This window comes from Clavelina lepadiformis, chromosome 4 (assembly GCF_947623445.1).
Source record: "Clavelina lepadiformis chromosome 4, kaClaLepa1.1, whole genome shotgun sequence".
Taxonomy (NCBI): Eukaryota; Metazoa; Chordata; class Ascidiacea; order Aplousobranchia; family Clavelinidae; genus Clavelina; species Clavelina lepadiformis.
This window is the reverse complement of record NC_135243.1, coordinates 10,843,318-10,856,212: the sequence shown is the minus strand read 5'-3', so window position 1 is coordinate 10,856,212 and position 12,895 is coordinate 10,843,318. Positions and strand designations below refer to the sequence as shown.

Below are 12,895 nucleotides of genomic sequence, written 5' to 3'. Positions count from 1 at the left end.
ACTTTAAAAGGAACAAAATCTAGCAAGTTTTCGTCCATTATCAAATAATACATTATGACATTCGCATGTCATAGAAATTTTCAATTGGTCTGATTTATTACATCGCAACAGTTTCCTTAATCCTACACTATAAACATCTTTTCAAACATGATACTACTTTCCGTATTGCCCCGTCCAAGATCTATAGAAAATTGAACAACCATTGTCGTAATATTTTCATATTTATTGGGTTTTTACAAAAGAACCATTGTAGAAGGTAAACTTGATGATTTTGTCTGAATATCGTTCGAAGAAGAGCAACACTTCGCTTGTCAAAACCACATTGCCTGTAGCGATTGTACATGTCCATTGAATAAGTGGCAATGACGATATATTTGACAACAATCACACCATGCAAAAACCATAGAACAATATCACGTAACATAAAGAACATGGCAAAAAGAGATCTATCACGCCTTATCGGTTTCAGTACGCATCAATAACATGATTTCAATGTTCTGAAACATCAAGTTCCTACAAGTTCTAGAAACACGTGTCACGTTTTGCGAGTTTTTTAGTCAGACTAGGCAACATATACTCCGGAAAAAGTTGTCTAAGACTAGCATCAAACACCTATAACATACGAACACACAAAACAACAGAACGAAAGTGCTTGTCTTCAAGCGAACAAACGTGCTCTAAACTAGTCTTCGGAAGTCATTCAACAAAATATAGCAATGGATGAACAAAAGTTTCCATATCAAAATGAACAAGATTTTACAAAGAGACACTCCGCAAAAAATAGAACTTCCATTGGTCAAGTGTGTTTCAAGGAACGAGCGTCTGCCAGTAAAGAATACGTTTCGAGCACCAGGGAATTATGAAGCGACAGCAGTTGGATCAGAACTCTAATTTAGGATAAATTACACATTTTAATGAGTATGGATAGCATTATGGTTACGCCCATTATAATTCTTGATCAGTGTCCCACATATACCTGTTTCTCACTATGAGATTTTTCATATTTGTACTCATAATTAACCCATCTACGACCTTTTGATTGGCCACGATTGCCCCCACCTCTGTAACCGCCTCTACGATAGCCATCGTCGTTCTGTAATTTTACACAACCACTAGCATTATAATCTGTATGGCCTATGTTGTGGGCTTCTTTTAGAAAGTTATTGAATGTTTACCCGATTATCAGATTGATTGTAATCCTGGTCACCACGAGAATAATAGTTATTTCTTCGGTTACCATCATATCCACCACGTCCTCTGCCCCTGTACTGTCCACGACCACCTCTATATCCACCACCACGGTTACCTCTATATCCACGTCCTCGACTTCGCCATGGAGTACCAAATGTTTCGTTATTTCGCTTTCTTTCTTCCGTCCAAGACATACGCTCACTAAACAAACAATATGCAATAGTTATATTCTCAAACTCCGCAATACCAATAAACTGTAGTTGTTTCACATTTGGCCATATTTCTGAAGTAGTTTATCACTATAAGATAATACACTGCAAGAAAAATATTCACCACTGGTTTAGCACTATTTATCACGTGACGCAATTTTGTATAAGTTTTGAGCATAAATAATAGTGTCTTAAACTTAATAAAAGCCGTTATAGAAATCACTGGCTAACAGCCTCAAAGATATTAGTCTTCAGCAACATGACAACAAAAATATTTCAATTTAAATTTCTGATAATTCTTTGTCTTTCTTACCCTCTTGGGTTGTTCGTTTCACAAGTAATACTATCAAAGAAACTCTTTGATTTGTCATAGTATGTAGAATCTTCTCCATCTGAATCTTCAGCAGTTTCGTTGCTGTGGCCAGAATCTAAACCACTATCAACCTTCTCTTCTGTAGTGCCATCTTTTACCTTATTTTCCTCCTTTGCCACTAAGTTGATGTATTGGTGAAGTTCAATATGACAGTAATTTATATGTTTTACGCTGTATTTGAATGCTTGATTTAAGAAAAACTTTTAAAACATACCATTGCTTGTAATTTTCAGCTTTTCCATAAGCTCTTTTGCAATATCTTCTTTGTTAAACTGAGCATTAGAGCCTTCAAAATCAAAGTCACCGTCAAATCGCAAAGGATCGTTGCGCGGGGTATATCTACGTCCTCCTCGTTGAGTCCTTTGCCCTAAAAAAAACAATACTCTTTCACAACTAACCTTATCAATGTAGAGACATAAATTAAAAAAAAAAAAAAACCTATGGGACCAATCACATTTAAATTAGACATCCTAAATATAACGGTATGAACTGATTTTATTATTATGATTATTATATTTGAATTATTATATTACTAGTGTGAACAGAAATTTAAGTATAAACAGAGCAAAATGTCGCAAACTCTATACCAGTGGTTCTCAACCTTTCATGGTTCGTGGCACAATTTACCTTACAGTGACACTCAAAGTCCGTGGTCCAAAAGTATAGATTATAGATTGCAAAGCACCTTTTACTTCACTACTGTATGTGCAGTAACCTTTGCGTTGCTAAATTGGCAGAGCAATCACAAAAAAAGTGAAAACTTGGGTCCTGCTCTCCCTTGTCTTCCCCTACTACAGTACTACTACACAATAGCTCACTAGTGCTTGGCATTCACTCGTGCCATTAGACCCCGGTTGAGAAATCCGGCTTTATACTTTTAATACATATTAAGGTGAAATGTTGTTAAGATTGGGATAAAGACAAAATGCCAATGCCATACCTCGGTAACTTTGCGATTGGTGATCATATTGTCCTCGATAATAATTACGACGTTGTCCACGACCTCGATTACCCTGCTCACCATTCCTTCCACGATTATCATATCCACTGTGCTGTCGATAACCACCACGCCCCCTGCGTGAATCATGATCACTATAGTGAAAGTTATGGACACCACCCTCATTTCTGTTACGATTGTTGTAATAGTTATTGCTCTCATGACTTGGTCTGTAACATTAAAATTGTTCAGTTACTAGCGAAAAGACTCAGCAAGAATCCAATACTACTTTATATCATAAACGTTGCAATACAGATTTTGAACACTCAAACTACAGCAAACGAATGCAAAATACAAACAAATATGCCTTAACATAATCATCTGAGAGGGAGATGACTTTCTAATGGGCAAGTGAAGTTGCAGCTTTTCCTTCTGGCAAACACACATTTGGTCCAAATATATGCATAACCATACCATATTTATTTGATTGCAAGTCAAGGCATTTTTTATTACTTCTTAAAGTTCAGCATAAATGGTTATGGAATTGTTAATTACAGCGCTTCCTTGATTATCCGGTCTAGTTGGGACAATTTTTTAGAAATTAAGCGAAAAATCAAAAATCGGAAAAATTGAATTCTTGTATTTAAAGGATAAAACAATTCTTTTACAGATCACGCTGCCTTGAGAATATGAAGCCATTTCAAAATTTTGAGATACAGGATAGGATTTAGTGTTGCAACCAGATAATCGAGGAAGCACTATGTAATGGAATGATTCATGATTTACTAGTAAATTTACAAATCGTTACTTTCTAGCAGTCCATCTCAGCTTTAATCACAAAACAAGACTAAAATTATAAAAAAGAACATCTGAAATTTATAAAGGAACAGGCTGAGATTTGATGAATTGTAGATATAGTCCGGTAATGAATATTATAAATAACCAGACCAAGCTCAAAATGCTCCAAGGCCTACTGGTTGAGAACTGCTGGAGTAGACAGCAATCCGCAGACGTTTACTGTACCTTATGTTTCATTGTGACTTACTGCAGAATTAAATGCAGCTTACAATCACCAGTAGCTTAAAATAAATTTTAGCACCATCACATGTTGCTTACTATCAAGTAAATACAGTATGCAGTTAGTTAACAACATACAGGATTTTGCTAATGTACACTTTGGAAAAGTTTGTATCTATACAAATACAGTTAGGGCACTTTTCTGTAGAAAAATATGCTCAATTGGACATTGCATTTATTATGTAAGCTAACCAAAGCGTGGTTGAATTTTAAGTAACAATTGATCGAGGAAATAACCTGACCAGAATTCACCTGCCCAGTGGTAATGTCAAAGTTACTCCCTGCATAGAACTATACCTTTGCTGGCTATGCTCTAGTGGTGAGGCAGATGGACTACCTGCTTGAACTCCTTGTTCAGATGTTGGTGACATTCGACCCAAGGATACAGGAGAAGCAGCTTTTTCACCTAGAAAGAAGCCACTAGTCAAGTGCTTTTACTGGTTAGTCTAATAACCTGCTTCTTTAGCTCTGCTGAACAAAATGGAAAATATTTCAGCAACTTATATAACTGTGAAAATTGGCAACTTCTGTCAAATAAAGTTTTTTTGCTTAAAATTATTTCCCACTGCCATATAATTAATTTCAAAATACGCCTAATTTCATTATGAACCAAAAAGATATAGATCTTCCTATTCCTAGCGACTTGGAAGACACTAGTAAGTGGTAACACTGTTAACAATCATGGTAAAAATGAGTCAAGATATTTACCTCTGGCAGATGAAGCTTGACTAGATGTGTGCAATGTAGATTGTGCATTTGGAGGTTTACTTTGAGCATCCAGTGGCTGACCGGGTGCCATAGTTTGATATGGCAAGCGAGGTGGTGGCATGAATGGATATGAAGACGGTGGCATCTGGCCGTATGGGAGCCCGCCAGCAAATGGGGGAAGTGGAGGTTGTACAGAAGGTTGTGAAGTCACAACAGACTATTGAAAACAAGGTCAATGGATGTATCAAGAAAACATTGCAATTGAAGGTGTACACAATTTTCATTTTTTTTAAATGTTATGGTATTAAACCAAGGTAACAATTCATAAACAATACAAAGCATATTAAATGAAGCATTTTGTTTCCGAAAATATTCTTCAGTTGTAAAAACCTCTTTCAGATAAAAGTGCAAAAATGTTAAAAAAGTGCACTCACGCAGACATTTGTTTACACATCACAGGAGTCCAACCCAACAATCAAACCCATATTTCACCTAATTTATACCACTCTCAAATATGTTTAACCTACACTGCATCCCAAAAGTGATAAAGTTTGTTTGGATGTTTATCATCAATATACCGTAATTCAATGTGGGCTACATGAGGTGATCTCATCCACTAAATTATTCTATACTTATTCATTAACCAATCATGATATCCAAAGTATAGCACCTAAAATATAGGCTAATAATAATTGATAACAAACAAATATCTATACAGAGCAGAAATCGCCTATAGCGACACCTGAAGGGATCTCTAACAAAGTGCCGCTATGTGCAAATGTCATTATAGGCAAAGTTAAGGAAAATGGCTGAAGACGATCTTAGATAGCGAGTCTTGTTGAATCGGTTCTTAAATTAAAACACAAGGACTAAAATATTGTGAAAATGTAGGCTACTGCATGAAGTGATAGCCTACATGTGTACAAGTCTACACACCAATGAATTTACAATATTTTGTGGTTATTACTAGCTTTGGGTTTAGTGAATGTAGTTATTACCTTAAATATTTTTAGCACTTTTTAAGCCTTTTCGGCGTTGCCACTTTTTTCCATTCATTAGTGCATACTATTAACCACTGGCTTGCTTTTTCATCACTACTGCACTTTTAACGAAAAATAAAATGATTGATTGGCATATTTTTTCTGTGAAGTCAATTAGTTTTTCAGAATATCAAAATTCTTTGTTTGCTTTGGTTTTTTTTTCATGAACGATTTTCGATCAAATTTGACATGAAAGTGTCCTTATATAGAGGGACAGACATGTGTTGTCACTGTAATCAAGTGTTCTTATACACAAAGTCTCCACTAGTAAATTGTTTCTATGTAAAATATATTCTTTACAAATGGGATATTGCACTGGGTGTCATTATACATGAAATGTCACTATGTTCACAGTCATTATAGGTAATTTTTACTGTAATTACTGAATTTGATGATGATCTACTGATTTTAGTGATGAACTTGCAAAATACCACCTTTACTATAGATGGTAATAGCTGTGTGGCATTTGGTGGTCGGTGAAACCGAGTGGAATCTCACACAAAACAAATACAAGATTTATATAAATGAATCCTGTTACCACTTAACTCCTTCAGAAGGTGCATTCTTTGTAAGCAGAACGCCTACCTGAGCCTAACTAATATATAGTATCCGAGTATTTTTTTACATTGTTCCAATTGATCTGAAAAATATCATACTGATGAACATAAATGCTACAAATCCAGCTCACTGAGCTTAGCCTTGTCAATATCTTTGATAGTACATGTACTGTCACCTTTACGAAAAAAGTCAAAATCACCTGAAACTATTCGCTTTTCTGCAAAATCATAACTCATATTCCATCCAATATACAATAGCCTATAGCCCACTACTGTCGGCAGTTCTGCACTGTACCTGATTTAAAGCCAGCTATCAAGTAAGTTGATATCATATTGTGATATTACAATCACTGCCATCATTGTCACAATTAGTGCCAAAAATGTGATAATATACATATTCAGCAACAACTGCTTAACCACTAAATACAGTTTTGTTGAAAAAGTTATTCTTTGACTATATATACTCTATACTTTGGCTATATACTACCATACTTCGGCTTCCTGACTATTCTTAGATATAAGGTAATTAATCTATTATAGTAGATAAGTAGATATAATAATACATAGGAAGTGTATATCATAATCCATGACTATGATGTCAAATTTAATGATTAAATTAAATTCACACTTGCATTTGCAGAGCAAGCAAAAACTGAAGTCGGCAACCCTGCTAGTTACACAGTATAATTCACCTGCACAATAGCTGGGTCTTGAGGTAGCGATGTTGCTGATGGAGACGGTGTGGGCTTTGGAGGCTCACACACTGTTAAGTCTTCTATATCTGTGCCACGAAATATGATATATTCATATACTTCTTCTCTTGGAGCAACTGGTCGATCACATTCTCGATCCTCAGTTCCAAATGAACGCACTGTTAAACATATATGAAAATCTTAAAAAACATGAAATGAGTTATATGCCAGCTTAATTGTGCACTAGTTGAGTTTTGAACAAATTTTCATTAATTAGTGTGTCTTGTAAATGAAAACAAGCTTAATACAAATCAGGTAATACAAAAAAAAAAACAGATTTTAATCAGGCGTTTTTACACTGCCCACACCAGACTGAAAAAGCAGACGAGCAACAACCAAAAGTAGTAATTATCCCTGTAGAACAGGGGTGTCAAACTCAATCGCACCAAGGGCCAAAACGCAAAACTTATTTAACGCCGCGGGCCGTAAGGATAAAACTTGATTGAACGTTTCCTGACACGAGTACATGAATTGGAACAGCCAGCGAAACAACACCAAATTTTTGATTTTTTTGACGATTTTTGACTGGGCTGTTTTTGATTATTCTTATCTTACATCATTATGTTTCATTCATCTCCTTGCAAAAGCATTAAAGAATTAACAGACAATAAAGAAAAAAGCAGCCCAGATTACAAGCGTTGGAATAAATCGATTTATAATCTTGTTTCTTGCTTGCAAAAAGTAAGTTGTACTGTACAATGATCTCGCGGGCCGGAAATAGTTCAATGTATAAAATAACATTGCGGGCCAAGTTTTATTGTGAAGCGGGCCGGATGTGGCCCGCGGGCCGGGAGTTTGACACATATGCTGTAGAAGGTGAATATGGGGTCAAAGGTTGGCATCGTTTATTGCATGCAATACCAAGTAACTATACTCTAGCTCAGGGGTGGGCAAACTACGGCCCGCCGGCACTTGCAGTAACTCCTACTCATCACTTATTGTGTTAATTAAACAGGTTACATGACAAAATATTATTCCCTTTACGAGTGTGTTTTTCTCTTCACTTTCAGTGCGTAAACACACACACGTCAGTCGCGCATGTATTGCAACATGCTCTCAGCAACTAGCCGTACACTTCTCACGCATTGTTTGATCATAAAATACAAATACGGTAGCGGCTACCGTAGGCCTACCAGCTATGCCATAGCTTTAAACGTAACTGAGTGTGAAATACAAAAATTGTGTTTAATATGAATATGCGTTTATTTACACACCGGGTAAATTTTCCTACTTTGTAATGAGAGTGTGCGGCCCCCCCGGCTGCAACATTTTTTCAAATGTGGCCCTCAGTACAAAAAGTTCGCCCACCCCTGCTCTAGCTACATAGGACAGCCAGAATGATTATATGCATAGGAAAATTTATAGAAGTAAAAAGAGCATTCCAATGGCGGCTTTGTAATCTCTAACCCTTTTTTCCTTTTGTTCAACTTAATTAAGCAGGCGATGGAGGAAACTGTCTAAGTTAAACAAAAGTAAAAATCCTTTCGTCAAAAATCTGTGTGAATTCATTCTTAAATCGTTTATTTACATAACATTACTGTGAAAATGACTAAATTATCCATCGTACGAAACTTAATATCAAGAATTTCCTAAAAGAACTTCACATAGTCTCTCATACCAAATATGTATGAAAAATGAGTGTAATTGCTATTGGTTCAGAACTATTTTGAAATAGGATTCAAAATTCTCGATTCGAAAAATATTTTGCACATCCATACCTATAGCTATTTGGTTTATTTCCACTAAATATACGTTTAAAGTTATAAGTTGAGGTATGTTCTTACATCAGATTTCGTTTGTATCCTTATAAGATCCAAATTAAGCAAAAACATGGACAATGGACATGGAAAACATGTAACCATGTGTGAATGGTTTTGTGAATAGACGCCAATCCATACTTCTTGGAACAAGTTTGGTTCTCTGACGAAGCACACCTTTTGTTGTTAGGATACAGCCACATCGGAGAATGTGTTAGAGAGAGGCCGTTATATTCAACAAAGTACACGGCATGGATAGCATCGGCATCATCAGCCCATAGTGGTTTGAAGATGAAAATGTGAGAACTCAAACTGCAAATACTGAGCGCTATACAGCAGTGCTGAGAAAGTTTTGGGCATTATTGGGATGACGCAGAGGGATAGGTCGTGATGAAAAATGATGCCAGGAAGATGGAACTGCCTCTCACATATCAAATGATTCCTTTACCCGGCTTAGAAAGCGCTTTCACAAGAGACTTGATCAGCAGGGAGTGTGAAAGACACTATGCTCCTCTCTTCCAGATTTTTATCTGTGGGGGTATCTCAAGGATGTGTACCAAACAACCCCCAAACGATTGGTGAACTAAAGGCAGGGATTACAGCAAAATTCCCAAAGAGGAATATGCTCGTGTACATAATTGACAATTTTTCGAGCTGTATGCAAGTTTGCCTCCAACGTCGCTGAGCCCATTTGGAGCATATTTTTGAAAGACCATGACTTTTATGTAAAGTGTCCAAGACTGAAGTTAAACTCCAGCAAGTTTTAAGAAATTTGCTTGACCTTTGTCAGATTAAATTAAATTTTTATGGGTCACCCTGTTTTTTTGGCATGAACACCAAACTTTCATGGTACATATCCAAAACACCACCTAACAACTTTGCACCAATGAGAAAAGAAGGTGCCTTCTGCAATCCAAAATTAAACAATATTTTATAATGTTGTTGTTTGAACTTAGTAGTTCATTGGTCAAGCAGATTAAATATTGAGGTACTAAATTGAGCAACAACTGGGGATGTGCTTCTGGGAAGATTATTTCGGTACACATGCATATCACGTCAGTCTACATCAAGGGTCGGCAACCTACAGCCCGCCATGCGAAATCGTCCGGCCCGAGACATATTAATTAGTTATCACAAGAATACGGCCCGCTGTTTCTTATTGAGTTTCAAACTGCACTGTTTGAAAAAATTGTGATATTGTTACGCCATAAGTACGTCGTACTAGGCTATTGTTACGCCATAAAACTGGTGCGAAGGCGGTAGACTAGTATCTCGTACTAAGTACGAGATTGTCTGTAGAGTAGACTAGACTAGTCGTTATAGACACAAAGAAAGATGCACACGAAGTTTAACCTAAACTTTTTTATAATGCTGTGTTGTTGAAATGTGAATACATAGGGTCAATCGGCCCTATTGCGGCCACGGCGCTTTTGCGGCCGGTAAATTTTTTTCTGAAATTACCGAAAAATTTTACAACGAAAAATAATTTTTTTTAAATTAGCCTTATCTAATATTCCTAACAAACAACTCCAGCAAATTTCAGGAAGTTACTCCAAGTAAAACGTTTGTTATTACCCTTAGAACGTGACTACCTCAAACAGAGACCAGAACGATATGAAAAACAGCCAAAAATTTTTTTTCACTCTGCAAACTAAACTGCTGTTTCTCCACCAAATGTTGCTCTTTTTTCATTCTTTTTTCGCACACGAGTAGCTGTATCCTTCTTCTGTGTATGTACAAAATTTGAGATGTCTATGTCTCTTTTTTCAATGTTTTTTTTTATTTTTCTGTGTTTCATCACAATTACAAAACAACCCCCTAAATGCGGACAGCATAACGTGGTCATTCTAGTTTATCAAATGCTTTGTTTGCACGTGATTATTTGCTTCATTTGGTCTACTTGCGCAATATGGAGTTACCAAGTAAGAAATCAAGGAACTCTTACGATCAAGTAATGCTAAATGCAGCTCTTTCAGCTATTTGCTAAAGTGGAAAAGAGGTCCGGTTGAACCGTCATGGGTAGCTTGTGATTTCTGGGACTACACCAAATGCACCAACCTCAATATCGAGGTTAATGAAATTGAAAACGTGCAGTGGTAATGTGATATGTTTGTGTGAAAATGGTGCTGATAAAAGTTTTCGGTTCTTTTTTCATTAGCATCGACTCTCAAGTGGTATTTTCTTGAATTGTTTCTTGTCGCATGAAATAAACTAATACATTATCAGAAAACATGTTGTACCATAAAGTTTTAACATGTAGGCTACACGAGTATAAGCTTGCCGCCTTATTCCTTTGGAATTTTTCTTGTACTCGATGCAGGCTAAGCGTAATGACTCGCTTTTTATTTTACATTACACTTTAAACATACGAGAGTCGTTACGGTTAAGTTACGCTTATAGGATATGTGAGGTATACAAAAAACGTTTAAAACTTGGCCCGTCCATTATACAAACGCAAAAGTAAAAACGAATCGTAGTGGTTACGCATCGTTTTACACCAACCAAGTTACCTGAATATTCTTCTCCCTTATTCTTACAATATTTATACATACATATATTTATTATGCAGTTATTCGATGAATCAATGAATAAAAACAATCTATTTTGCATTGCTTGTAACTCCAATGTTCTTCTTCAGTCTTGCACACAACAAACGGCAATACTGTAAAAGGCTAAATTCTTCATAAAAATACGTCCGCAAAAGCAGGGAAATGCGGACGCATTTATGGAGATGTGTGGCCGCATTTGCAAGGAGTGTCCGCAATTACCCGGAAAAAGTAGTCTTGGAAGAAATCGTTTTGCTCCGTTTTTGCATCAACAGAAAATAATATAAAATTATAGTAAAAAAGTAGATTAAATTCTGCACAATATGGTGAAAAAATTTTTTTGCTAGCCCCAGGCAAACGTATTTAATATGAGATTTAAATCGGAAAGAAAAAATGTGGCCGCAATACCGCCGATAGACCCTATATTTTGCTCTTTTTGGGATTGGTATCATTGAGATTGCAGCAATGTAGCGTAATATACTGAAGTGAGCGTGAATTATAGTATTAAAAAAAATTCTGACCCGCCAAAGAGTTGTACACTCAACATTTGGCCCGTGACTAGCAAAAGGTTGCCGACCCCTGGTCTACATGAACAAATCCCGAATCTATTCGTATTAGAACCAAAGGAAAAAATTTTATCCTGAAGTTGCCAAAACCCAACTTGTAACATGACAATTGCTTGGGTTTACAAAAATAATGTTTAAACGCAAATTATTTGCAAAATCTTTTTAAAAATGACCTTCATTATTAAGTACTGTTGGCTCTATTTTAGCAAACTAGATCATCATTTTTTACTAAAGTTAGTAAATTTTTAAGTAACAACCCATGCTACTTGCCATACTCTGCAGCAGCCTGGGTTGTGCACTTGTATGCTAGATCCTGTAGGTCTTGGCTATAAACTCCCTTGCGTTTTTTTTTGCTCTGATATTTTTATCTTAAGGAGCTGATACACGGCTATATACAGTCATATTTCATATCGTATTTATCCAAATGACTTTGGCAAATATGAGGCTAATTACTAGGCCACGGTACAATAGAAAATAGGCCAATACCCAGCAGAATCCTAAGATCTGACTCGTCCCAAACCTAATGCACGGTAACCGCGGTACGGTCATTAACTTTTTAATCATTTAGTCAACCTACATGTCTAATCAAGTACAAGTACAAAACATTTGTGATTATACTAACCTTTAGAAAGGGCAACCGTTGCATTTTCCGTATCGATGGTATATAAAACACCTTCATAACGAATCTTGGCCTTTGAAATTAGACTAATTTTGCTCCCGATATACGGGCTTTCTGAAGACATTTCAGCTATAGTCAAAGTGGTATCAGTTTAACGATCAACTCAGATACAATTATACCACACCAGTTCAACCTTCGACACCCTACAACAATCACCAAACTGAAATTGACAACTTCCACGCATTTAACAGAACAAAGTGAGAAAAAATGAAACTGTCAAAGATACGACACATTAGCGCCCCCAATCGAAAATACTAAACAAATAATCATTTGAGCGCCACAGCAAGCCTTTATTTGCGTCACGAGAAAAGAAAAAAAGCAGTAAACAGGGCCGGTGCGCTTGGTGGGCAAACCAATTCTTTTCACTACTTAAGTAAACGAACTGAGCTCTTTTAATTGCTGAAGATGGTTTCAGTTTTTTGATAAACAGAACCTCAAAACGACCTTAAAACTGTATGGTGTACCTACTTATTTTTGTTAGTGAAACTTCTATTTTCAATAAT

At 36.3% G+C, this 12,895-nt stretch overlaps 1 protein-coding gene across 2 annotated transcripts; it reads right to left on the bottom strand.

The window, feature by feature from the left end:
• Positions 1-208: 208 nt before the first annotated feature.
• Positions 209-12,611, bottom strand: LOC143451762 (protein LSM14 homolog B-B-like). Of its 2 annotated transcripts, none has more exons than XM_076952488.1 (10): positions 12,336-12,611; positions 6,785-6,963; positions 4,496-4,712; positions 4,085-4,193; positions 2,714-2,940; positions 1,988-2,140; positions 1,714-1,891; positions 1,176-1,392; positions 977-1,093; positions 209-822 (listed from the first exon to the last, which is right to left on the bottom strand). In XM_076952488.1, exons 1-10 carry the CDS (start codon positions 12,454-12,456, stop codon positions 808-810), a joined length of 1,533 nt encoding a protein of 510 aa, XP_076808603.1. In that variant the 5' UTR covers positions 12,457-12,611; the 3' UTR covers positions 209-807. The 2 variants fall into 2 exon arrangements, with proteins under 2 accessions (XP_076808603.1, XP_076808602.1); XM_076952487.1 differs by having other exon boundaries at positions 209-887; positions 12,336-12,607.
• Positions 12,612-12,895: the final 284 nt, after the last annotated feature.

Excerpts from the sequence above, each read along its gene's own strand:
- LOC143451762 (XM_076952487.1), bottom strand. The coding sequence starts at position 12,456 with ATGTCTTCAGAAAGCCCGTATATCGGGAGCAAAATTAGTCTAATTTCA. Across the intron at positions 2,941-4,084 it reads CTAGAGCATAGCCAGCAAAG|ACCAAGTCATGAGAGCAATA; the intron begins GTATAGTTCTAT and ends TTAATGTTACAG. Across the intron at positions 1,094-1,175 it reads ACAATCAATCTGATAATCGG|AACGACGATGGCTATCGTAG; the intron begins GTAAACATTCAA and ends GTAAAATTACAG.